The sequence below is a fragment of the Lycorma delicatula genome, chromosome 2 (genome assembly GCF_047948215.1).
Source record: "Lycorma delicatula isolate Av1 chromosome 2, ASM4794821v1, whole genome shotgun sequence".
In the NCBI taxonomy this organism is placed as follows: domain Eukaryota; kingdom Metazoa; phylum Arthropoda; class Insecta; order Hemiptera; family Fulgoridae; genus Lycorma; species Lycorma delicatula.
In genome coordinates, this window is record NC_134456.1 from 140,412,035 (window position 1) to 140,439,531 (window position 27,497).

The following is a 27,497-nucleotide window of genomic DNA, read 5'->3' on the forward strand; positions in this document are numbered from 1 at the left end:
AAAATGGTTATAATGATACTTAGCACACCCAGAGCAACTGTAACGTTGCTCGCCATTTTTGTAAGTCGAAACTGCCGGTAGTGGATATATCTGTCTCAAGGGTATCACGTGGCTCAGCAGAGTGTAAAGACAGTGCCTTAGAAAAATCTTTAAAAAACCACTTTATGCTTTTAGTTTAATAAGATTCAACACTCTTTCTTGTTTTTTTAATTTGGCCTGGAGTAAATATATTTTACGTATTTATGTTGCTGCTTGATTGAATAATTTTCTGATTTTAATTTTGACTCCTCCTGTAAATGTTGGTTTTCTAACTTGATATTATTCATTTAACTAAGCAGCTTGAGTTTTTTACCTTCTGTACTTGTACTTAGTACGATGCTTTTGGCTCTCTGAGAACCCATCATGGTGAGATTTTCCTGTTCAGTGTTCACTGATGAATTTTCGTCATTTCTTGATGATAAAGCAATGTTTTATTTGATAGCACCTCATTTACTTGTTTCTTCCTTTCTCTAATTTCACGATGTATGTTCCTTGAACTAGTTAATCTACTGTTAGTTCCTGTGTTAGGTAAGTGCTCAGTTGGAAAAGCATCTTTTTTTTAATTTTTTTTGTATGTGGTTCATAATTTAAAACTTCACTTTGTAAGTCTTGCTCACAGTGATCAGGTCTAAACTGCATGCTACAAATTGTTGCGTTAACGACATTAAAATTGTCTTGTATGCTGCTTTTGTTTACTCAGATTTTTCTGTGTGTATTATTTTTTGGGATTAAGTGAAACGTAAGCTCCTTATCAAGTTTATAAGTGTTATCTTTGAGTATTTTGTTATTGTTATTGCAAAAACAGCACACATCACCATTTAAAATTTTTTAAATTAAAAACGTGTTCAAATTCAAAATTGGCACACACGTACAGTACAGTTTACACACAGTTCATAGATACACACATTCACAGATTTTACATGCATTCAACCGATACACTTGCTAAAATGAGAATAAAAAAACAATGAGTAAATCATGCATGGAAGAACATGGATCACGATGATGATACACCTAAAGTACTAGCTTATAAATTGCATTATACTAGATAGTAACTGATGGCATCCCTTAGGAGTTGTCAGTGAGTGACGTTATGTACAGCAGAGAACTGTTTTCAACTGTGGGAGTATATTATTTGTATAATTTTAGTATCATGTTTAATTACTATAGAATTGTATTTATTTCATTATGTGTTGTATGGATGTTACACTGCTCTTAAACTGTATCAATATTAATTTATTTACTGACTGAAAATTTGCTAATAACTGTTCTTTTAATTTCAGATGTGTCTAATAGCAGTAGTTGCTTTGATTGGTACAAGAATGGATATTTGGGCTGTTTTATATGGATTTTGGCTCTGTGCTTTGATCAGCCCTGATAGAAATTTTCTTTCAAAAATATGGGGTGTTTTCACCCTTTTCATTGTTACTACTATACCTTTACAGTATTTACTTGTGGTTGGTCTCCCGCCAAGTTTGTGCCTCAGTGAGTATGGAATTTCTATTTTCTAAGAAAAAAATAGTTAAAATGATTTCTGTATCAAAAGATAAAACATGATGCTAAACATTTGGAATTTTTATGTGCAACTTAAACTGCCAGATAATTGTATATAATGTTGCCAGAGTAAAGAATTTACACAGCATTCTGTACTGTTGCAAGCTTTGAATTTTCAGTTTATAAGATTTCAGTCTCTAATGATATCATATAAGTCTGCTGTCAAGGGCTGATTCTATGGTGATCCCATAATTCAGATTGTGTCAGTTAATAATTTGTATTGTCTGAAAGGATCAGGCGTTATAACTTTACCTGGTAGGCACATCAGCTGCTAGACTTACTATACAGATGTTGAACAAGAAACAGATTTCCATGACAGTTCTACTGGGAACTGCATTTTTCCTCGAGATCACATCATGGATATTCTGGTTTTATAGGTCCTGTCACAGAAAAATATTGGGAAAAAAGGATAAAGAATAGAGAAAAGAAGAGAAGGTTTTCCTTCAGAGGAACTACAGTAAAAACATTAATAACCCCTTTCAGACAATAACTCAAGGCCGCTTCAGGCACCACATGTCTATCCCATGAACTATCCCTTAATCAGTTACCCAGATAACTAATACATTACTGGAGGTTTACCTATGATGGACCAATACATTACTGATTAATAATTTTCTATTGAGCACCATAAATATAATCTACCAAAAAATTGCCTTTTCTCCAAAAATTAGAATCATCTAAGATCTGCCTCATACTTTTAAAGGAACATTCTAGTCCCTCTCTGGAATTATGTTGTATGTGGAAATATCCAGTTACATTATGAACCATTTTGCCAAACTCCCCACTGAATGAATTAAAGTTTAAAAAAGTTATGATAAAATTAGAGTTTTATTAAATGAGTATGATTTGTTTTGTTTGTTTCGACTTACAAGGTAGAGTTTTTAGGGTTTTTTTTTGCTGAGTTTTTAGAAGTACTGTTTTAAAAATAACTTATTAATATTTACCATTATATTAACTGATTTTGTTATTTTCGTAGTGTATCCATGGCATGAGACGGAAACTTTGCAAAGATTTCAAGAATGGATGTTTTTATCAAATCCTCACAGCCCTCTTCCTGCTTATAAAATAATGTGTAAGTATCAGTTTTAAAATCATTTTTAACAAATATGTGAATGCATTGCATATATGTAAACTCTCTCTCCCTTGCCCTCTATTCCCTCCACTCTCATCACACAAACACACACACACACACACACACAAATGCAATAGACTGTAAATGTATTATTAAATGTTATGTAATTTTCTGCCAACAGGTGACTTTATTGTACTGTTACTTGTTTGTCGGCAAGCAGTTGTTTTTAGAATAGAAAGACGTCATCTTAATCATGAGTATTCTGGTGGTACAAACAAGAGTATAGTTAATGATGTAGAAAAACTTGATTATGTTAACCCTGTGCCTGATTTTATGACTACAATAAGGTAAGTAAATGTCTAAAAATTTTATGTACTTCTGGAAGAAATTTTTTTGTTAGTTTTGATTATTTATTTAAATTAGTTTTAAAATGAAAATCATACTTCTTTCTCTGGTATTAATACATATATTTTCTGTTTGATTTTTAGGTCTTATTTAGATGTTTTAAAACGAATATTTTTAATATTTTTCATCTGGTTTGCTATGATATTTGTCTTCCTTGCTGGTACAAATAGAGTAAATTTATTCTCTCTTGGATACCTTTTTGGATCGTTTATTTTCTTTTGGCAAGGGAATGAATTATATCTTCGTCCAATTAATGTTATTTTACGTTGGTAAGTATTCACTTGATTTATTTATTTCAATAATGATGTTTTAAATTATTTAAAACCTCTGAAAATAACACCTTTCACTCTGATTAAAAAAAATTTAAGTTAAAAGAAACTAATGAGACAAAATGATGATAAAAATGCATTTTGCTTATCATGAGATATATACATATTAAAAGTTTATTTATTATTTTGCAATAAATGCATGATTTTTATGATTAAATATATATACTTACTTTTTCAGGTTAATTTTTAAAAACAATCAGTTTTTTAGATTTCATCCCATTGTCAATTTACCTAAAGAAGCAAAATGGAAAAAACCTGTAAAATCAGTTATGTTTATAAAAATTTAAACCACCTACATAAAGAAATATAAACTATAATTATATTCACGCATGCATGTGTGTGCACATACACACACACACACACACACACACACACACCCAGGTGTTCTTAAAGTCACACAAGCTATGTGTAAAACAAATTATATTTATTTAGTGACTAGAGTAATTTAATTATATGATACAGGAAACTATATTTTTAATTTTTTCCCACTTACATGCTACAATAAATGTTCAAAATGTTCACCGTGAGTGTTGATCCATGGGTCAGTTCATTTCTTCATGTTCAGTTCAACCTTCGTTAGATTTGGTTAGATATGCTCTCTTTGATATACTCTTTCAATTCATCCAAAGTGTACAGATTATTCTTGAAACAGTACCTTTCAGATAACTTCACTAATAAAAATCTGATGGTTAGATCTGGGAACTGTGAACGCCATAACTCACAGGAAATTACATGGTCATTGGGAAATTCACACAACCCCATATTCAAACACATTCAACTTCATATTCAAATTGTCAGTGTGGCTTGAAACATCATCATGAAACTGCTGTACTCAGAAGTTCTCTGAATAACATTCTGGAGTTAATGTTTCTATAAAAAGGTCACTCTTCATTACAATATCACATATCAAATATTCATTTTTATTTCCTTGTACAAAGTAAAGGAAGTAATGTGATAGCAGAAAATTTCGGTTTTCAGATTTCAACAGAAATATCTACTTTGACCATCCTTGAATCCATTACAACTAGTTTTGATGTGATGTCTGTATGTATGTATGTATCTCACATAACTCAAAAATGATTAGCCGTAGGATTTTGAAATTTTGGATTTGGAACTGTTGTAACATCTAGTTTTTCACCTCCCCTTTTGATTGCAATCAACTGGACCAGAAGTGTCCAAAAAAGCCCACTATCCAAAAATTTGGATTTTAGAATTTTTTTTAACTACAATAATAAGCCCTCATTGAGAGAACATTAAGTACTTATTTTCATTGGTTCCAGAATTATAGCCAAATAAAATTTTAATTAATGAAATATTTGGATCTTACATGGAGAAGGCACATTGGTTTGAATCCAATTTATCTCCTTTTTTTTAACTTCTACATTTTTTTTAATTTAAATATATTGATTTATTAATAAATCATTAACCTCTGATTATAAAAAATTTTTACAATAAATAATAATTTAATAACAATAAAAAAAAAACCAAATAACAAAATGTGTATATGTAATTTAATAGATGTACAAGGAAGTCATGGGGGGATATCCTCATCAGATTTTTTGAGAATGCCTTTCATAATAAAAGTGAAAGTTCTGAGAACTCTGTATTTTATTATTTTGCCCAGAAAAATGTAGAGAAATACTTCACATGAGTAAAACATACCATCCAAAAGATGCGCACCACTTTGAGTGAAACATATGAACCATTACATTATTGAAATCATCTGTTAAAGTCAGGTTTTTCAAGTTCTTGTACTATTTAAATTTAATACAGATATAACTTTAGACATTTTGTAGCCTTAGAACAACCTTGACTCAACTCCAGGTTTTTGAGTAAGTTTTATGTGTGGATGTCCTGGAGAATTTTTTTTTTGTCTTCAGTCAATTGACTGGTTTGATGCAGCTCTCCAAGATTCCCTATCTAGTGCTAGTCATTTCATTTCGGTATACCTCCTACATCTTACATCCCTAATAATTTGTTTTACATATTCCAAACGTTGCCTGCCTGTACAATTTTTCCTTCTACCTGTCCCTCCAATATTAAAGTGACTATTCCAGGATGCCTTAATATGTGGCCTATAAGTCTGTCTCTTCTTTTAACTATATTTTCCCAAATGCTTCTTTCTTCATCGATTTGCCGCAACACCTCTTCATTTGTCACTTTATCCACCCATCTGATTTTTAACATTCTCCTATAGCACCACATTTCAAAAGCTTCTAATCTTTTCTTCTCAGGTACTCTGATCATCGAAATTTCACATCCATGTAAAGCTACACTCCAAACATATACTTTCAAAATTTATTTTCTTAAATAGTAATACATGGAATAAAAGTAACAAAAGAAAGAATCAAAATATATCCATGCAATCAATCCTGACCATGCATCGCTCCTGAAAACAAAATAACTTCACTCAGTTGATGAACAGAAAATAACACTGGAAGAACACTAAAGTTCCTAATTAAGTTTAACAATTACATCAATACACAACAAAGATCAATCATGTGGCTCCCCATATCTCCACTATATGTCATCTCCCCTTTTCTGTTTCCAGTTGTTCTACCATTTAACATGTATAGATTGGATACAAACACATATAACTAACACTTTCTTACCCTTCAACATTTATCTCACCATCCTTGGAACACCTATCCGCCCAAACCCCTGAATCACTCTAGTAACTCTTCAGGCAGTACTTGATAGCTTGCTATTCAACTATTAAAAATTTCCAATTAATAAAAATATACCTGTTATTTTGTTAATTTCCACTGTAGCTCAGAGTTTTAGAAAATCTCTTTCCCATGTGCTACTGCCACTGAGGTAAACCAGCACCACATAAAACATTTTATAATTATTATCATACTTTATCAATAGTATCAGTTTTCCCCTAAATACTGAAATTCACAAGAACACCGCATCCTAGAACCAATTTAAAAAAATTTAATCTGCCACAGACTCTGCCATAATCAGAAATCCTAGTAGCAGATACCCAAGCTATTTTATACTCGGGAACAAAATTTATCATAATCCTCACACTCCTCCCTTTCAACATGCATCTCACATATACAAAAAAGTCATATTTTTTAACAAAAGGTGAAAAATTTTTAAAAACTTACTGAAACCTGCTACATTATACGTCAACACACTCGCACATCGATTATTACTCTCTTGGCAGACAGCCTCACACTATTCAAAGTTTTTATTGTTCTTTATGTCCTTAACAATTCATGTTCAGGTTCTGCTCGAACCCTAGCTGTGTTGGCTAGCCAACATTTAGCTATGTTGTAGCTAAAGATGCATGTAGCCGACCATCTTTCACTACTACTGATTTTATTAATACTATTAAACACTCTTCTGAGGAAGGTAGCAAGGTGACAGGACTCTACTACAGTAGAAAATAAGTTCCAATAAGGGTACTGTCTGACCATGGAGCTCTTTAATCTGAAATAACCGTCAAGAGAAGGTTATTATTTTCCATTTATGAATAGGGCATACTAATCTTGCACATGGACACCTAATGAATCAGACCATTGGACCTGTTTGTGTTTGCTGCGATTGCCAACTAACCACATTCTTGTGGACTATGTGTGTGTGTGTTATGCAGCATTGCATTGTAAATGTAAATTAGGATCTAACATCCAAGATATTCCTAGGAAACAATACTATATTGTTATCAAATATCTTTTGCTTAAGGCCGTGCATCTTTATTCAACTTTTTAATTTCTATTAAAATATGTTTTTTTTTTTTAAATATTGTTTAATGTTTGTTCTGGATGATGATAATGCAAAAGTGTTTTTCACCTTCCAAAAAAAAAAAAAAAATTCAATAAGTGTTTCTCTTCGTAAATTCCATTTACCCACCCCATTCTTTCCTACTACTTTCCTTCCTCCCTTTACCACAGAGTTCTAATTCCCCATTATTATCTTATTACAATCCGTTTCCCTACCTTTCTTTTTGTGTTCATACATTACTTTGCCGTATCATCCTCATACTAATTAGTTATATTAAAAGGCTGTACTGTTATATTAAAAGTAAAACCAAGATTCAATCCTTCCTGACAGAACTTATTTAGCCATTGGTAAAAATCATACTTTAATTTCTTAACTCACCTGGTTTGCAAAATTGTCTTTACATAACATGAACATATCTATAATATGAGACACAGTTCAAAAGTAAGGGCCAATGAGTTAAAATGGTGACCGGCAACAGTGATTGGTTCTTGCATACGCAGTCTGTTGGGAAAATGTCTGTTGGAAACAACAGACCTGTTTAAATACGATTGTCACATTGCCATCAGTACATTATTGTTTGCCTCTGAAAGACAGTGTGGTAAAATGAGTGCAGTAATAACAAATCCTGCCATTTGTGAAGTTGAATCAGTGATTAGATTTCTAAAAATGCAAGAGGACATAATGCTGCTGAAATTCACCATAAGTTGTGAATTATGGGCCTACTGCTTGAGTGAAGGAAAAAATGAGGCAATGGTGTTGTGAGTCTAAGGAAGGCCATTCATAATTTAAAGACAAACAGAGAAGTGACAGGCGTGGTGTCCAGACTAACAATGTCGTTGAATTTGTGAATGCAAAAGTGAGAAAAAATTATCGCTTTACAGTTGGCAGCAATCTTTCGTTAAAATTTCCAGAAGTTTCAACGACAACATTGTTAAAAATTATGACTACACTCCTGGATATCGAAAACTGTTTGCACAATGGGAGCTGAAAATGTTGACAATTGCTCACAAAGATCACAGAATGACATCTACATGTGCTTTAGTCTACCGCTTTAACCATGAATGTTACAAATTTTTTTCTCACATCATCATTGATGACAAAACCAATCCATGCAGTTGCTTCATTCCAGTTTACCTAAACCTAAAAAAATTCAAACCAGTCCAGTCTCAAAGGAAAATCATGGCAAGTGTATTCTGGGACCAAAAGTTCATTACTATGAAACACTTCCTAATCTGCGTCGTGCCATTTAAAACGGACAATGATTTTTATTAATGGTAAAACAAATTTTGTCAGGAAGGAATGAATCTAGGTTTTACTTTTAATGTAAGTGTACAGTCAAACTAATTAGTAAGAGGATGATAAAACAAAGTAATGTAGGGAAAAGGCTTATAAAGATTGTAATAGGATAATAATGAGGAGTTACAATGCTGTGATAGAGGAAGAAAGTAGTTAGAAAGAATGGGGAAGATAAATGGAATGAAAGAAGAGAAATGCTTATTGAATTTTTGAGATGAACAAGATACTCATACCAAATATGAGTTTTAAAATCTAAAAAATAAGCCATGGGAATCACCAGAAGATGAAAAGAGATATTAAATTTATTATATAATAGTGGAAGACAGACAAAAGGCATATGAACGATTAGGAGCTGATATTAATTGTGATTTTATAATTCTGGTAGAAGGATCATCAAATTCTATCTGTTAATTCATTAATTTACTTTTATTTTTAACTTATACATATATCTTTTTTCTGAATATTATATTTTTTTTCTTAAATTTCCAGTGTTTGTAAATATTATTCTCACAGTTTGTGATTGTGTTTTAATAATATTTTAATTTTGTTTCCTAACATTGGAAGATTCTATGGTACTCTTTTTAAATTAATACTATCCTCACTGCTTTCATTAGTATATTTAGGAGGAAGTCTTAATAATTTGACAATACATTATATTTATTATATTATGCTGCATCATACATCTTTTTATGTATATTTTTAATAAGTATATTGAGGTGATGATAAGAGCATCCTGAAGTGCTTCTGCATTATTTACGTTAATATTCTGCTTTTGGTTGGTAATATTATTTATAAAGCACAAATTCAAATTTCTAGTTCAGAATTTTATTTTAAATATTTCAGTCATCTTTACAGATTACTACAGTGTAATTAAATTTTTATATGCTTTAATAAATGTAGAACGATTAGATAAGATCTGATGTTTTCAAGATTAATTCTACACATCAAACAGTTTTTTAACATCATAACAATTTTCTGACTGCAAATACTGGTTTGCTAATGTGAAACAGTTATTCAAGAATTATCTTGAAAGTTTAGTTTTTTTTATTTATAGCTTTTGTTTAAGTGATGTATGAGTGATTCATATATGCAGCATTTTTGTTTCACTGTGAATTCTTCTTCAAGAAATGCATACACATTTATGCTTTGTATCTGCTGATAGTGTGCTTAATAAAAATTATTAATGCCACTTCAAATCCTTACTGAAATTGTGATTTCTGAGTTGTAACATAGTAATGTATTAAATATTATATTGTAATTACCTCATGTTAGTATTATTTAGGCTGCTTTGTCTCAAAAATATCTCTTACTTTTTAATTTTTAAAGAAAATACTTATATAAATACTAAGTAGCAAAGTATCTTCTTGTGGAAGACCATATTGATCAGCTAATGATAAAAACTTATTTAAGATTTCTTACGCTAACATTAAATTATGTCAGCATGACATTGCATTATGCCATGACATTAAATTTGCAATATTTTTTTTTAGTAATTTCATTTTCATTGTTGTTATTTTTTTCATAATATAAGGTTAATAATTTATTAATAAAATTTTTCATTAAATTCATCCTCATTTGCCGAAATCTTAGGATCTGCTTTAATTTTATATGCTTTCATAAATATGAATGCCTCAGATACAGCAGTTGAATCATTTATGATATCGGTGTCAGACGGTATCAGAATAATATTCTGACACTGTTTTTGTGTTTTTTGTCTTAGTAGGGCATGAATTACTTTCTTTAGTTTTATTTTCAAGAAAAAACACTTCATTAATAAATCAATAATGTAATGCAATAAAATTAAAAAAATTTGGTTGTTTTAAGGTTTTTTCCTCTTTAAGAAGTTGTTTAAAAAAAATTACTTTTTTCGTATTCAGATTACTAAAGCTTTTGAATTACTGTAAATTCAGATTATTCCCATCATACTGTACATGATTGTATTGTTTACGATGATGGGATAGGTTTTTATTAGCATAGACTGAAAACTTTCATACTCAGACTACCCAGTACTGTTGACTTTTTGTTTAGATGCTTTCTTTGCTTTTAACTAATTTATAATCTTCTGAGCTCAATTACAAATCTTAATGAATTTATTGTATTAAAATAATTGATTAAACCTTAATTAGTAATCTTTTAATTAATTTAGACTTATATAAACATATTTTTGTTTCTTTTTTGAAGGTGGAGATATCTTATTACATATAATGTTGCAGTAATAGTTTTAAAAGCACTGTCACAAATTCTTGGATGTATATTTATTAAGCATATGTTGGAGGCCCAAGCATGTTGGATTATTGAACTCTTTGGAATTGGCTGTATAAAGAAATTTGGAACTTACATTGCAAATGATGGTATGTATTCATCAAGAGTAAAATAAAGAAGTTTTATATGATTATTAAATTATTAGAAAGTAAATTTTTTTGAAAAGTTTTGTTACTGCAGTATTATTAGTAAATATATCTTATTTTAACTGTTGTGAAGGGTAGATTGATTTAACACTGTACAAACCAATGGATCCACATAAGCAGAGACCGGATTATATGCATTTGCATATTACGCCCTTTCTCACCGATTATTGCATATTTTCATTAAAATCTAGTGATGATGCATATTTTCGCTAAATTTACAATATTTTTCGGTAGGATACCTACCGAAAAAATGAAGTCTTACGTTGCAGCCGGCCGAACCTATTAGCCCCGCATGGTTCTTACAGCACACTTAACAGCCGCGCATCTATTGTTTTGGTAGGATAATATTATTATGAGACCAAGTAAAACACAAACTCATGCGAGATAAGGATGGATGATGCCGTTCTGTGTGTTGTGTATGCCTACTGCAGCACTCCTCCCACTAGGCAATTAAGTTACGCATTTTATTGTTGACATGTTCATTGCATCAGTTTAGTTTTTTATTTGTTTGTGTAAAGTTTAATGTGTACCATGCCTCCCGAAAAAAAAGTGTCTCTTCGTGGATAGCTGACTATCCTGGAATATTTACATACATTAATTTGACAGTTGATAAATTTGATAGTGGAGTGTATTTATACTGTCTGGTTTGTGAGAAAAATATTTTGTGCACAAAAAAGTTTCAAATAGACCAACATGTCAAGACAGGTCTTCATATCACAGGATTGTAAAAGAAAGACCAATGACAACTTGTAACAGCAGCAAGTAGCAGTGATTCCAAAGGTAAACAAAAAAACCACTTTAGCATGGATTTAAGTGAACCATTGCTTACATGTAATATTCCTCTTCATGTACTTACAAATCCTACCTTCAAAGATTTTTTGCGAAAATGTTGTTTGAATCAAAATATACCAAATGAATCAACATTGCGTAAAAATTGCACACCAATTTATCTGCATGTTCTGGAAGAAATATGCAATGAACTCAAGGATAGCATTATTTGGATTTCAGCTGATGAAACTACCAACACTTGGAACCAACATTGCGAATTTAATTATCGGTGCATTAAATCTAGAGCCCTCTTTTTCCTATTTCATGGCCTGCAAACACCTTGAAAAGACAAATTATTCTATATTGCCAGATTCGTGAATGAGGGTATTATAAAAATATTTCCTGAATCTTCTGCAGATGAAAGACTTTGTATTTCTCTCAGATGCTGCTCCCTATATGATCAAGGCTACAAACAATAAGTGCTAACATAGCTCCCAAATTTAAATACTGCCCAGTTACCTCAGTGGATGTGGAGCGAACCTTTTCTGCTTATAAAAATATTTTGACTGATCAAAGACACAATCTTACTACTGAACATTTGGAACAGTATCGAATTTATCGATATGTTATTCAACTACTTACTAAGTGTATTCTGATTTTGAAATTAAAAAAAAACTAAAAGTTACTATTTTTCTTATTATTTAAAGTTGCATATTTTGACACTTTTTCATATTTGATATGCATATTTAAAGCAACTTTCATGCACATTTCAAGCTTTTTATGTTGCATATCATCTGGTCTCTACACATTAGCATTAAAATTCAAGTTCTTTTTTAAATTACACTGAATTTGTGCCTTGAAATTAAAATTAAAATTTAAAAAAGTTCTACTACTTTGCCAAATTGTTGTGTAATGAATTATATTATCATTATTTTTTTATGAAAGGAGTAACCAGTACAGATCTATCATTCCTTTTCTTCCATTTTAAATAAAATTTCTCTTTATATTCTGCTTGTGAATATATTCTTGTGTTTATTTTTAAATTAAGTTTTTCTAACATGGCACCGTTAGTAAAATACAAGTATTATATATAATATAAACTGCTTACCAATATATTATTCATCTCCCTCAAGCGCTTGTGGCTATTCTGCCGTCTTCAGGAGGGATTATAATTTATGATTGAAATATATAAAAGCATAAAACTCACTATATAAAAGATATGTGGATGATATTTTAATCACATTTAATCAAAAAACGAATAATGAAGGAAATATCATAGTTAATGAAATCAACTCATTGGATGAAAATATTAATTTCACCATGAAACAAGAAATTAATAATAGAATTGATTATTTAGATATAACAATTAATAAAAATGTCAATAATAATAAATTGGACATAAACATATATATAGGAAACCAAACCCAGCAAGATACCATAATGTAATATAATTCTTTTCATCCGTGGAACCAGAAAATAACCACTTCCAATTATTAATTTACAGAGTAATTACATATCTCAAACATAATACTACAAAATTAAATAATATTAAATACATAGAGATTTAAGATTAACTATTATACTTTAAGATTTAATATTACTATTCTCTTTAATACTAATATATGATTTTTATAAATGTGTATTTATTATTATTTCTATTTAACATTATATTTATTACTTTTTCATGACAATAATATGTCAGTAGCATATTGTTGCTGGTTAAATTAAAAATTTAAGAAAACAGATTGTTTGATGGTTGATGTCATTTCCCTCAAACCAAAAACTTATTCAGTTGTATATCTAGTCAAAGGGCTTAAGTAGCAGATATGAGAAATGTAGGTTATATTTGTAAGGTTTTGTAACTGTATTATGCTAGAGAAATAGAGACATAAAAAAGTTTAAATAATTAGAAAAAATTTGCTAAATTTAAAATGAATTATCAGAAGTAATTCAATTTAAGAACAAAAAACCACTCATCATAAATTGAATTAATTTTTTTGTGGCTTTACCATTCTCTATACTGTGTACCAAACTAGTCAAAAGTTTTACCTTACATCTACTCCTAAACATATGACTCCCAAAGCTGTTTATTATTGGGGAGGGTAAGGAATCATTCAATGGATTAAGATTTCTCAATTAAAAACTGCTTTAGCTTTTTTATAAAAAGCTATGTATTATCACAGGTGCTAATTTTGTATATTAATTAATCATAATTACTAGTCTTAATAAGTAAGTAATATAGTAACAAGTAGACTCATAATTTCTCCTTAAGGTTTGATCTTTCAAAAGTCTGTTTACGTTCGAGTAACATAATTCTATGGACCTTTGTAAACTATTCGTTTGCCACAATTACAAGTTTAAATTATTTTTTTTAAATATATTTTTCTTCAGTATTTATCAATAACTCATAAGATGAAGTAACATAAATAAGTAAATTATAAATAAATTAGTGAATATTGAGTGATCATTAGTTATGGGTCATTAAAAATTGCTTACAAATTATGTACTTCTCTATTGCTATTGTGCAATCTAATGGCTTTCTCCTTAAATGATATCCAAGATTGACTTTGATTGCACCTCGACTGAAAGGGCAGGAGAAATTTCTTTTCTACTAGAATACGCAACCAAAATAATTTGTCTGTAGATAATGAATTATATTTTAGAAAAGTATAAAATACTTTGCGTGCCAGTGATCAATTAGGGATCAACTTGTTAGTGCCAATTGAATTCTAATTGATTGCTTTTGTTTTGACTCACCTTGGTAGCTCATAACCATATATTCTACTTCTTGTGTATGCTTTACTCATTTCAATATTAGTTTCTTTCCATGACTGTTATTAATTTTTTTAAAAATTCTGATTATACTTTGTATAGTGTATATTATTATTTTTTTTATTGTACTGACAACTAATCTTTATTGTATTTGTTTTAATTATAATGCAGATCCTGTTGGTTGCTTAATTCCTCAATCAGATGTTGGTCTTGCTTGGGATGGATTTTGTTTCACATTTTTGATCTTACAACGCCGATTATTCAACAGTCATTATTTTGTACACATTGTTAATGAGACTAAAGCAATGACAATTCTTGCTTCTAGGTAATTTACAATCTGATATGTACGTTAAAATTATTAATTACAAATAATACATTTCATTTTATTTTCTTTCACATTATATTTTTTATTATTACTTTTTTAAATTTCAGTTCTGAACATTTGTTTATTAGTAATAATCTCATATTCCATCTGAAAAATTGTGGTTAAATTTACTGTGGTTGCTGATTATGATAATCTGTACTTTTGTTGAGTTCGTTGAAACATAAGAAAAGCATTAAATCATTGGATCAAGATACTTTCTTAACCACTTTGTATAGATGTTCAAAGTTCATAAATATTGCAAGTTTGTAAAGAGTTATGAATAATTTCATGATGGAATAAAATAAAACTTAGGTTCTTAGATCTGATGATTGCATTTACTCATGTGAATTGGTCCTGTGGACTAATTTTATCTGTAATATATATTTGAGAAGTGAGAATGGATTTCTTTTACTCTTTTCTTTCATTTTTAATTTCTATTCAAAGAAAGATTATTTATTGTTTGTAAGTAAACGATATTACTTTAAGTTAATGGTTGCAAGTAAATCAAATAATTTTCATATATAGTGTGTTATCAAACTATGGTAATTAACTTTATTTTTACATTTTATTCAGGGAGTCAGAACTTATTAATGTTACAATTTCTATTTTATCTATTTCTTTACTTTATTTTTTCAGCTTTATAGACACCTGTTTTTATGATTTTTTACCAAATTTTTTAACTATTCTCCCTAGATTATTTCTTTTTAATTACAAAAAACCATTTTTTTGTTATCTCTTTTGGATCACTGAAGTTTAGTTTTAAGAGACATATTTGTAGGCTGCACTGGTAAAACATCGATCCTACAACAAACCAAAACTGCAAGACAAGCAGAAGAAATATTACACTATTAACATTAAATCTAGTATATAAATGCAAAAGAAAATGCTAAAAAAACAGCAAGGAAATTAGACAAGTATCAATATTTTTTTTTAATTTTTGAAATGCTAAACATGTAATTTTTAAGATTGGTTATTTTTTGCTCTTTTATTTAATTTTAATAATTTGCAAGCCCAATTATTATTTGTAGGTAATTGGAATATAATCTACTTTTTATTTGTTTCCACCATTTTCTTAAGCAAAAAAGTAAATGTAAATTAGATAAAAAACTATATTATAATTATATCTGAGCACTAAACACTGTGTTTTGATTTCATTTAATTAAAAAAGGATTAAAAGTATTATTTTATGTTGCCTCTCATTGAAAGTTATTCATATATCTGATTTTAAGTGAAATATGATCTTAAAGTCAGGTGCAGGCCCCTGGCTATAACACTTGATTTGGACAATTGAGATTAACTAAAATATTAACCACAAAATATTTAACCTTTTTAATTGTAATTTACATTAATATATTTTCCTAATACTATTTAGAACTGATTTAGACTATAGCCCAACATAACCTAACAAAACCACATTTTTAATCATAACTTCAATAACAGTGAACCAATTTTTATTTTATTTGTACCAAATTACTTGTCACTGAAAGAGCCTTCCAATGAAGTATCACAAGCTACATTGTCTCATTTAAAAAAAATAAGTTATCAACCCTTGAAAATTAAAAAAAAAAACATTTAAGGGCGTAATTTTGTTTGGTAATTTTCATTTTATTGGTAATTTAAAAAAATTTTCATAGTTTTAATCCACACTCTATGATTATTTCAAATGGTTTATGAAGTAATATCACATAATCTTATAGTTATTTTTGTTGGACTGAAATTTAAAAAAGTACTACCGCAAACAGTTTTTCGCACCTGCCGAACGAAGGGGTAGGCGGATTTTAATTTTCTTTTCACCAAAATTCATTTTTTTTCAGGTTTTCAATTATTGTAATTATCTGTTACCATTGCCATTTAAGATTTTTGAGTTGGGGTAGGTATAGCCGAGAGGGTAGGTTACACTCCTTTGAAAATAATTTTAAAAAAGTTCTCCCTGAGAATGGTATACATGCCTGGAAAGAGAAACACAATGGAACTGATAGCTGTTGTATAATAAATGTGGTAACTTTTCAAATTATCACCCAGTATATATAAAAGCAAACGTTTATGGATCTGTCTGTGTTGTTTTTTTGTAACAGCATCAGCAGAGAACCAATCGACCAATTGCTTTCAAATTTACTGGATACTTTTGTGTTATCTCAGGGAAGATTTAAAGTTATAAATCAAGTTCCTTGTCTTGTGGGGGTTAAGAGAGTAAGAATATTCATTAAAGAAAATAAAATTAATCCTTTTATTGCATTATTATTTTTCTGTCACCATGGCAACAGAATTATAATCAGATAAAATGACTAATTTTTTTTTGATTTCTACAAATTATTTAAAAGGATCCAGGGAGCAGAGCCTCTTGGCTAGACGGTCAGGCAAGTGAAGCAAGCCCTGACCGGCTAGTTCATTTATAATTGTACAATTTGGGAAATTTTACTGTTGTTGTAGCATTTTCTGACTGATACATTTTCTGCAATAAAATTAAATAAAAAAACATAGTTCTTTCAATAAATAGGAGGGAATTAAATGATACAAAAGTTTCAAAATAGGATAAAGATTATTGAAATCAAAAATCATTAAAGATATTTTTTTACAGTATTTTTTTTTATGCATATCTGTATGTGTTTTTTGGTCAAAAGATTCCCACCTAGTAAAGTTAGTATTGCAAATTATGTTCTTATTTTAAAATCTTATTTATTAAATTCATTCAGTTTATAGTAACTGTAATCTACTTATAAATAATATTTTTATTTTTGAATTATTTTGTTTTAAGTATGTGTATTACATAAATCATAAATCTGACAAAAAAGTTTTAATCTGCTTACTTGAGAAAATAATTTTCATTAAATTTTATTTTCAATAAAGAAAAGAACCTCGATCACTAATGTGTATATAATTGTGCATTATCAGTAATATTGGTCCAAAATCAGTAATGTAAAGAGAAGAAGGGATTTATGTAATTGAGATTGATTTCAGTAGATAGAATAAAACCCTCCCTCTATGAATCATGTGACCTTGCCGATGGTGATGGGGCTTAAGTGCTCAGTGATACAGAGTAGTTGGACCGCAGGTGCAACCATATCAGAGAGGTATCTGTTGAGAGCTAGACTAAGGAATGATTCCTGAAAGAGGGCAGCAGCTCTTTCAGTAGTTGTTCAGGGTACGCCCTTAATGGTCACAATGACTTAAACGACCATATCAACATCACTCAATCCTCTGAGTTCTGTGCGCGCAATGGAAAACTACAGCTGCTTTTTTCCAAGAAAATGTAGCTCTTTGCATTTTCATATAACAAAGATAGAGCAGTCTTCCTTGGTAAAATAATCCAGAGGTAAATTAGTCCCCTGTTTGGATATCCAGCTGGCGACTACTAAGGAATGGGTCACCAGAAAATTAAAAAATAACATTCTATAAGTCCGAGTGTGGAATGTTAGAAGTCTAAAAAAGGTTGGTAGGTTAGAAAATTTAAAAGGGAAATGGATAGGATAAATGTAGATATAGTAGGAATTAGTGAGGTTAAGTGGGAAGAAGAAAATAACTTTTGGTCAGGTGATTTTAAAATAATTAACACAGCTTCAAATAAAGGACAGGCAAGAGTAGGTTTTGTAATGAACTATAAGATAGGGAAGAGAGTAGAGTATTTCAAAATGCATAGCGATAGAATCATTGTAATAACGATAAAATCAATACCTAAACCGACAGCGATTGTTAATGACTACATGCCTACAAGCGCCCATAATGATGATGATGAGGTAGTGTGTATGTAAAAAAATTGATGAAAATTTAATAATAGTTGGAGATTGGAATACAAGCATTGGAGAAGGCAAGAAGGAAATGTAGCTGGTGAATTTGGGCTGGGCAAAAGAAATGAAAGAGGGGACTGAGTTTTGCACGAAGTATAATTTAGTAATTGCCAACACCCATTTTAAAAATCATAATAGAAGAATATACACATGGAAAAAGCCAGGTGATACTGCAGGGTATCAGATAGATTATATCAAGGTTACGTAAAGATTTAGAAATCAACTCGTCAACTACAAAGCTTACCCTGGAGCAGACATTGATAGCGACCGTAATTTAGTGATAGTGAAATGTAGATTGGAGTTTGAAAACCTGAAAAAAGGTGTCAGATGAGTCGGTGGAATTTACAGAAGCTTGAGGAAGAGGAGGTACAGAATATTTTTGAGGAGGACATCATAAAAGGTCTGAGTAAAAAAGATAAGGTAGAAAATGTAGAAGAAGATTGGGAAGATGTTAAAAAGGATATTCTTAAATCAGCAGAAGCAAACTTAGGCAGAACAAGGAGAACTGGTAGAAAATCTTGGATTTCAGACTATATATTGCTGATGGATGAATGTAGAAAATATAAGAATGCTAGTGATGAAGAAAGTAAAAGGAACTATCGACAATTAAGAAATACTTTAAACAGGAAGTGCAAACTAGTGAAAGAAGAGTGAATTAAAGAAAAGTGTTCAGAAGTGAAAAGAGAAATGAACATCGGTAAAATAGACAGAGTATAGAGGAAAGTTAAGAAAAATTTTGGGGTACATATATTAAAATCTAATAATGTGTTAAACGAAGATGGTACACCGATTTATAATATGAAAGGCAAACTCAATAGGCGAGTGAAATATATTGAAGAGTTTTACGGAGGAAATGAATTAGAAAATGGTATTATAGAGAATGAAGAGGAAGAAAGGGGAGAAACAATACTGAGATCTGAATTTAAGAGAAGATTAAAGCATTTGAATGGCAGAAAGGCTCCTGGAATAGACAGAATACCTGTAGAATTACTGCACAGTGCAGGTGATGAAGCGATTCATAGATTATACAAACTGGTGTGTAATATTTATGAAAAAGGGGAAGTTCCATCAGACTTCAAAAAGAGTGTTATAGTCATGATGCCGAAGTTAGCAGGGGCAGATAAATGTGAAGAATACAGGACAATTAGCTTATGCATCAAAAATCTTAACTAGAATTCTGTACAGAATTGAGAGGAGAGTGGAAGAAGTAATAGGAGAAGACCAATTTGGTTTCAGGAAAAGTATAGGGGCAAGGGAAGCAATTTTAGGACTCAAATTAATAGTAGAAGGAAGACTTAAGAAAAGCAAACCAACATACTTGGCATTTATAGACCTAGAAAAGGCATTTGATAATGTACTGGAATAAAATTTTCAGAATTTTAAAAAATTAGGGTTCAAATACATAGATAGAAGAATGATTACTAACATTTTCAGGAACCAAAAAGAAACAGTAATAATGGAAGAACATAAGGAAGAAGCCATAATAAGAAAGGTAGTCTGACAAGGATGTTCCCTATCCCTGTTACTTTTTAATATTTACGTAGATTTAGCAGTTAATGATGTTAAGAACAATTTAGATCTGGAGTAACTGTATAAGGTGAAAAGATAAAGATTCTATAATTTGCTGATGATATAGTAATTTTAGCTGAGAGTAAAAAAGATTTAGAAGGAACAATGAACAGCATGGATGAAATCCTACACAAGAACTACCGCATGATAATAAATAAGAAAAAACGAAAGTAATGAAATGTAACAGAAATAATGAAGATGGACCACTGAATGTAAAAATAGGAAGAGAAAAGGCTATGGAGGTAGAAGAATTTTGTTAAGAATTTTTGTTTGGAATGTGTAAAACAAATTATTAAGGATGTAAGATGTAGGAGGTGTACCGAAATGAAACGACTAGCACTAGATAGGGAATCATGGAGAGCTGCATCAAACCAGTCAAATGACTGAAGACAAAAAAGCGTAAAATCAGGTAGTATGATATGGTTTAGTTCCTGGAACAACATTTAACATTTGGACCTAGAGTGAAATTTTTCAACAAATTAGATTTTTAAACCTAGGATAGATATAATGTTTTTAAAATCTATCCTAATAATTTTTTGCTCACAATTTTCAGGATAGGTCCATTTATCAAGAATAGTGGATTAATTGATTATTCTCTTTAGTTGATGAATTTATTTGTGAAATTAATTCTATTACAAAAGAGAGTATAATACAATGAAATTTAAGATAATAATGATTTGTCCAGTAACTTACGAAAAGAGTTACATTGAACTTAAAATTTTTTGTTACATTGAACTTAAAATTTGTTTGTTAATTTACTCATTAGCTTAAAGAGTATGTAATTTAATTAGATGTAATTATTTCATTATAGAAATTAATTTAATTCTTATATGTAAAGAGGTTTTTGTTAATTTTAGTGGGTGTGTACCTCCTCAGCCTTGTGTATTATTGGATATAGTGTGTATACAATATATTATTAAAGAAAAGATGAAATCATAATTGTCTAAAAATGTATTATACTATTTTAAAATTGTTCTTTTAAGTTATTATACTCAGTCAATCAATCCCTGGCTTGTTCCCTGTTTAAGGTCAGCCCTCCTGATACTTTTACGCTACTCTTGGTGATTTTGTGTCATTTCTGACATTATGCCCATCATCAGCATATCATTATGGATGGTTTGCATCCATATAGTTGTAAACATCTCCTGTTTACATTACATTAACAGGAGATGTTAATTGATTTATTTGTTTTAATTAACCAGCTGGTTTTAATTATTGTTACAATTATTAATGGTATGAATTTTACTTTTCTTTTAATGTGAATGAATTAACATGAAAATGTGTACATCTGTGCTAGTCAGAATGTTTAATATTTTATAAAATGTGTAATTAACCTAAATGTCATAATTTAATATAATGTATAACTAATTTAATGTAAATTAAAAAGTAAATAGAGGAAAAGGAATTAATAATTAGTTATCTGGCATTACTTAATGTATACAGTTTACACAACCAATGAATTACTCTGTGGCTGGAATTGTACAGTCAGTGGGCGGCCTGTGCCCCTCTTGCCTTCCTTTTTGGATAAAACCTGTTGTCATGTGATCTTCACTTCCATACATTACGTATCCAAAGCAGCGTAAACGGCTTTCTCACATTTTTTTACTGTATTTCAGCTACTTTAAAGGCGCCTTGGATGTACTTGTTTTGGATTTTGTCAAGTCTTGTAACACCATTTGTCCATCGCAGCATTTTCATCTGTGTGGCATGCATTTTTTGCTGTTTGCATTTCCTTATCCCCAAAGCACTCGGATCTATATAGGGTTGTCAGTCTAATGGCTCACTTATACACAGTGCCTTTAGTTCTAATAGGTATTTTTCCTTAACAGAGGACCCCGAGTGACCTCCACTTGAGCCAGCCTGCTGATTCTATCTTCTAAATCACTTTCTGTGTTTGCTCTAATGTTGACTATGGATCCAAGATACTTGAATTCCTCTACTTTATTTAAGGGAGTTCCTTCAATAGTACTGCTTGAATGTTGCTGTTGTCACCAGAGAAACTACAGTGCATGTATTCAGTCTTTTTGCGTCTCTTGTAGGCCACTGCTTTCCAAAGCCTTTCGCCATCTGTTGAGGTTGTAGGGATTCCTCTATTAAAACCAAATCACCTGCTTATTAAAGTATCCATGCAGCCAGTTTTTTGAGATCTTTTGTGATATAGTTCATGACAATGTTGAAAAGCAAGGGGCTCAGAGCAGATCCTTGGTGGACTCCCATTTTGACCTCAAGACTACTGCTTGTACCCACTGGTGACACCACTTGTGTTGTTACGTTATTATACATTTTGTATGATACTGATGTATTGCTCGGGTATCAGCTGGGGTCTTAGTTTTTGCCATATGAACTTGTGTGGTATTTGTTCAAAAGCTTTTCCCAAGTCAATGAAGATAAGGTGGAGATATTTTTTCAGGACTTTATATTTGTCCATCAGTATTCTTATGCAGTGTATGATGGCCGTGGTGCCCACTTTGGTAGTAAAACTGCACTAGTCTGTGATTATGGTTGAGCATTTATTTAGTCTACTGATAATGACCCTTTCCCATATCTTCAGGGTATGTGAGGTTAATTTAATGGCTCTATAATTCTCACATTCAGCAATACTCTCCTTGTTCTTATAAAGTGGTATCATGTTCCTGAATCTCCATGTATCTGACTTCTTCCCAGACGTAAGGATGGGATTAAAAGGGTTTGTCAGCCATATAACTCCTGCTGCACCCATTTTCTTCCAGAGTTCTGCTGAGATTTCATCCGAACTGGTAGCTTTACCATTTTTCATACCAGAGATAGCCATTCTTACTTCAGATAGGGTACAGGCCAAGTATGTAAGGGAGTGATACAGACCGCTCTTTTGGGAACTTCTCATTTAGAAGATGTTGGAAATACTCTTGCCATCTGTTGTTAATTTCATTGTCCCATAAGTGTCCTGAAGTATCATTTATATACTTATTTTGTTTGAAATTCTGCGTTTGTAACGTTGTTTGGCTATTACGAATATTTCCTTATCTCCTTCTGCATTTTCTAGTCAGTTGATCAGAGTCTTGTTGACTGAGTCTTTGGTGATGGCAATGGCTTGTTTAGTTGCTTTTTTGCAATGTTATAAATATCTTTATCCATACCTGCTTTTGTTTCTTGCCGTACCTTAAAGCTGTTTTTCTTCTCTCTGAGCTTTTGTTTGACATCATTGGACCACCAGCCGGCATCTTTCCCGGTATTCAGTTTGCCTTTAGATACGTCAAGTTCTTCCTTAGCAATGGTGGTAATTTGGGTGTGGAGCTCGTTCCATGTTGTGTCAGCATCTTGGGTCATCACGAAGTCAGTGAGATAGCCTTCGACTCTTTTTATGACCTGATCACCTTCCAATGTTTTCAAGTTGTACCATTAAACTGGAGGACAGGGTTCAGCTTTGCGTTTTGTGTTCCAAATAGGCATTTGGAGACAGGCTAGAGGTTTCGATGTTGGCTGATCAGAGGCTCTCCTGGGATAACTTTACAGTACATAAACAATGTACGCAGTGAAGAATCACACAGGAAAAAGTCTAAGCTTGAGCTTTTCCACTCCTGTAAGTGATTAGGTATTCACTCTTTTTCTGGAATAAAGTGTTGACTACTGGCATGTTGTGATTAACAGTGAGTTCTAAAATATCCTTCACCTGATCGTTTGGGGTGCTGAATCCAAAATTCCCATGGATATGTGTGTCCTTGGAGGCCTTTTGACCAATGTGTCTGTTTAGATCCTGCAATTACTTTTCTTTCTGTGTTAGTATGCCCAAAAGTACGTCATGTAAGTCCTCTCAAAAAGACTCCTACTCCTTATCGCAACCTGTCTGGGGCGTATGGACAGAGATAATGTTAATGAGAGGTTGATTATCTAATGCTAGTTTTAGGTACATTATTCTATCATTTATTTTATTTACTTTAATAACTTATTTACTTGTTTGAGATGTTTGTCAAGAGTTATATATATGCAATTTCTTGATGTTGATGAGTCGTTGTACAGGAGTTGGTAGTGATAACTGATATCCATGAATTTAGCACCTTTTCATTTAATTTCTTGGATACAGCATATGTTTGTTTATACCTTGCCTGTATAAGATCTCAGCCAATTCTTGACTGCATTCGGTCAGTGAACCAATTTTCCAATGAACCAATATCACTATTTGCATATTAATAGCATTGTGTCTAGATATGTTGCATAGGGGGGACGCCCTAGTATTTATTGCTTCACTATTTTGGTACATTTTCATATTGTATCAAGAGAATTTGTTTGGCTTTGATGTTTTATGGCCAATTGACACTTGATGCCAAACCTGTAACCTTACACAAAGGCTAGGCGGCTGTCGTTGATCTTCTTGAGATTCTTTCGCTGCCGATCCTTCTGTCTGTTCTAGTTTGAACGCACAGCATGTTTACAGCCTCTACTCCGAATATGTCGAAGAAGCCCAAAGACAGGGTTTGATACAGAGTGTTCTTCTCTGGCTTGTGTGGTCCTTTGGAGGTATTTTCTTTCCCTCCAGCTCTCCAGTCACCTCTTACATAATAACCGGTAAGCACCTCCTATCCGCCACCTGGGGGTCACGTTCTCTAGGGATACAGGTTCCCCTGAGAAAAACTAAGTTATTATATTATTACAGTTAATTCTTATTTTTTTTTATGTGTTATTTAGAGGTGCAGAACTGATACAAGATTTAAGTGAAAAACAGATTAGTGAGCAACAGGAAGCAGAACGAAAGATTCTTGAAAAGATTAAAAACAAAATGGATCGAATCAAAGCATCACAACAAAAAGTACACGGGCAAGGACCGGAATATCGGGAACCTCCTAATCATGATGCTGGTGAGTGTACTTTAAATAATAATTTGAAATTTTTAGCAAAAATCATTATTTATATCTGATTTAAGTACTAATGGTTGATTTCATTACTCATTTAATAATTAATTTATTTTTCATAATATTAAAGGTGATTTTATTTTAGTTTGCAGTTTTTATGTCATTTATTAGCTCCCTGGATTACTGTGTTAGATTTGCATCTTCCAATCCTACAATCTTGTTTAGGATACTGAATGTGAAGATTAACTTTTCAGATGAAATAAGTTTAAAGCAGAACATGAAGACATAAGTTTACTACTCATGTTTTGATTTAAGTATCTTTTATCAGTAACTTGAGCCACTGTTTTGTTGTGTATCTGTGGTTCCATTAAGTATGAATTGAGAAGATTTGATTAAAAAAGTGTAAGATATGAACTGTGCCTGCTTTAGTGATAGATATTTTTATTGGTTTCCCAAGTGAATCAACAAAGAAGAGACCAAATACACATTCTAAAGATCTAAGACTAAATCCCTAACATATACCATTCTAGTTTAATAAAAACTTGGAATAAGAATTATATCCTTCATGGATGATGAGGGCCCTGTTTACGCAGAAGCCTGTCTATACTGGTCAGCGTGTCACAAGATGGCTCAACAGCCAAGAGTGGGCGTTGACTAGTAAGTAAGTTTCAACTACAACATTATAGTGCAATAAAAATTACAGTTTTTACTAAAGAAGGCTATTCAAATATTAATGGAAATGGATATCTTTCACAATAGTTTTATTTTTGTTTGGGTCCATCTTGGAAAATGAATCACTTTTGTATGACATTTTACAATTTTTGTAATTAAAAAACAGTAAAGTAATGTAATGTAATTAAGATGCATTATATAACATATTATTTAATTATTATTTTCTATAAAAATGTATATTGATAATTATTACTTTTTTTAATATATTATTAATTAAACATAGTAAATTTAATTAAGCATTTAATCTATATTTGGAATTGTTTTATTAATTAAAAATATGATGCTTAGAAGTGCTTTAAATTACAATTTTAGACCATAAAGATCTTAAATTTAAAAGCATTCAGAAAAAGTTTTAGTACAATTGTTTTCTTCTAAACACTGTATAAATGACTAGAGTAAAAAAAGATGGAAGATGAACAAACAAATACCTGTAAATATTTAAGAGGGGTAATTTTGAGAAATTACTGTAATTTATATATATATATATTTTACTGTTAAAAATATCACTATAACGACTGATGTAATGGTTTGAAAACAAAATTACAAAATAGTTTTCACTTCAGGCCAGCACGAAAAAGTTTATTTAATGATTTAAAAAAAAATTTTAATTTGCTCTACTCAATGCAAGGTAATTTTCCTCCCTCTTTATTCTTTTGGAGCTTTTGTGTGGTTCTTCATAGTTAGTACTGGATGTGATGATACTGTTATTGATGCCTGTCTAAAATGTTTGGAAAAAACCCCTTTAGTCCATGGTTTAATAGTATAACTGATTACTGTTGTGTTCCTTCACTACCTACATTACTTTCATTAAGTGTATTAGTAAATTTCATTATGTATGAATTCATTGAGATTAGCTTTTATGCGATATGTATAAAATTTGCACATTGAGTTAATATTTTATACATCTCCTATTTCTAAGATTTTATTTCCTAAGGTTGGTTTTTTGCAAAATATGTCTTTTAATCTGTGAATAAATGTGTTCAGCCTATTCAGTTGCAGTATTCAGTGCAAATATCAGTTAAATTTGCATTATTCTAGGTTGTTGTATTTATTAGTGTGTATCTTGTTACTTCATCATATGACCTTTTTAATAACCTTCTTGCTTAGAATGTTGCAAATTTGTGTAAATTTTGGTTGAGGTTTGTAGTTGGAGTATTTGTATGTTCCATAACTGTGTATATAATAAATATATATTTGTATTTTATGTAATAAGTTGTTGCAAGTGAGTAGTTGTTATCATATGGTAGATATTTCATGCATTTTGATTCTTTGTTGTAGTTATCTATCATATGTAGCTACTCAGCTGCATTCATTGATAGCTGTTATATAAAATACAGATCTAAACCACATCTTTTGATAAAAAGTACACAACATTAACTGTCATCAACTGATAATTTCAGAAAAGAAGGTTAATTGTGTTGCTTTCAAAATGATTTACAGTATACTCAAGATCATATATGCAACTAACAAAACACACCCTGATAAAACAGTGATCCAGGAGTATACAAACTAATCTGCAGTGATTATGTAAAATGTGGTAGCACATTTACTCATACTTTCAAGAAACCCAAACAGCCATCACACACAACATAATTGCCTTTACAAATTACCTCTTAGAAGTAAAACACAAATGTAGATGTTAAGCACAATTCAGATTTTACTTATGGCATGCAAAACCATGATTTCAACATGCTTGAAAAAATTAAATTTTGCAAAAATAAATTTTTTGCTTGAAATAAATTTTGCAAAAATAAAAAAATTTAAATAATAAAACACAACCTAGATTCAATTACATTCTTAAGGGATTTCTTAGCCTTTGACAGCATTCAATCTTAACCTTTGACAATGGTTA

General features: G+C 30.8%; 1 protein-coding gene across 10 annotated transcripts in view; it reads left to right on the forward strand.

Annotated features, from left to right (window-relative positions):
• The window catches only part of Piezo (piezo type mechanosensitive ion channel component), a 481,248-nt gene that overhangs the window by 283,508 nt on the left and 170,243 nt on the right, over positions 1–27,497 (forward strand). For all 10 annotated transcript variants that reach the window (XM_075356335.1, XM_075356333.1, XM_075356336.1 and 7 more), the window contains 7 exons: positions 1,320–1,521; positions 2,567–2,662; positions 2,844–3,009; positions 3,151–3,336; positions 10,603–10,772; positions 14,541–14,694; positions 24,750–24,919. In XM_075356335.1, coding sequence (XP_075212450.1) covers positions 1,320–1,521; positions 2,567–2,662; positions 2,844–3,009; positions 3,151–3,336; positions 10,603–10,772; positions 14,541–14,694; positions 24,750–24,919 — 1,144 coding nt within the window. The remainder of the gene's footprint in view (positions 1–1,319; positions 1,522–2,566; positions 2,663–2,843; positions 3,010–3,150; positions 3,337–10,602; positions 10,773–14,540; positions 14,695–24,749; positions 24,920–27,497) is intronic.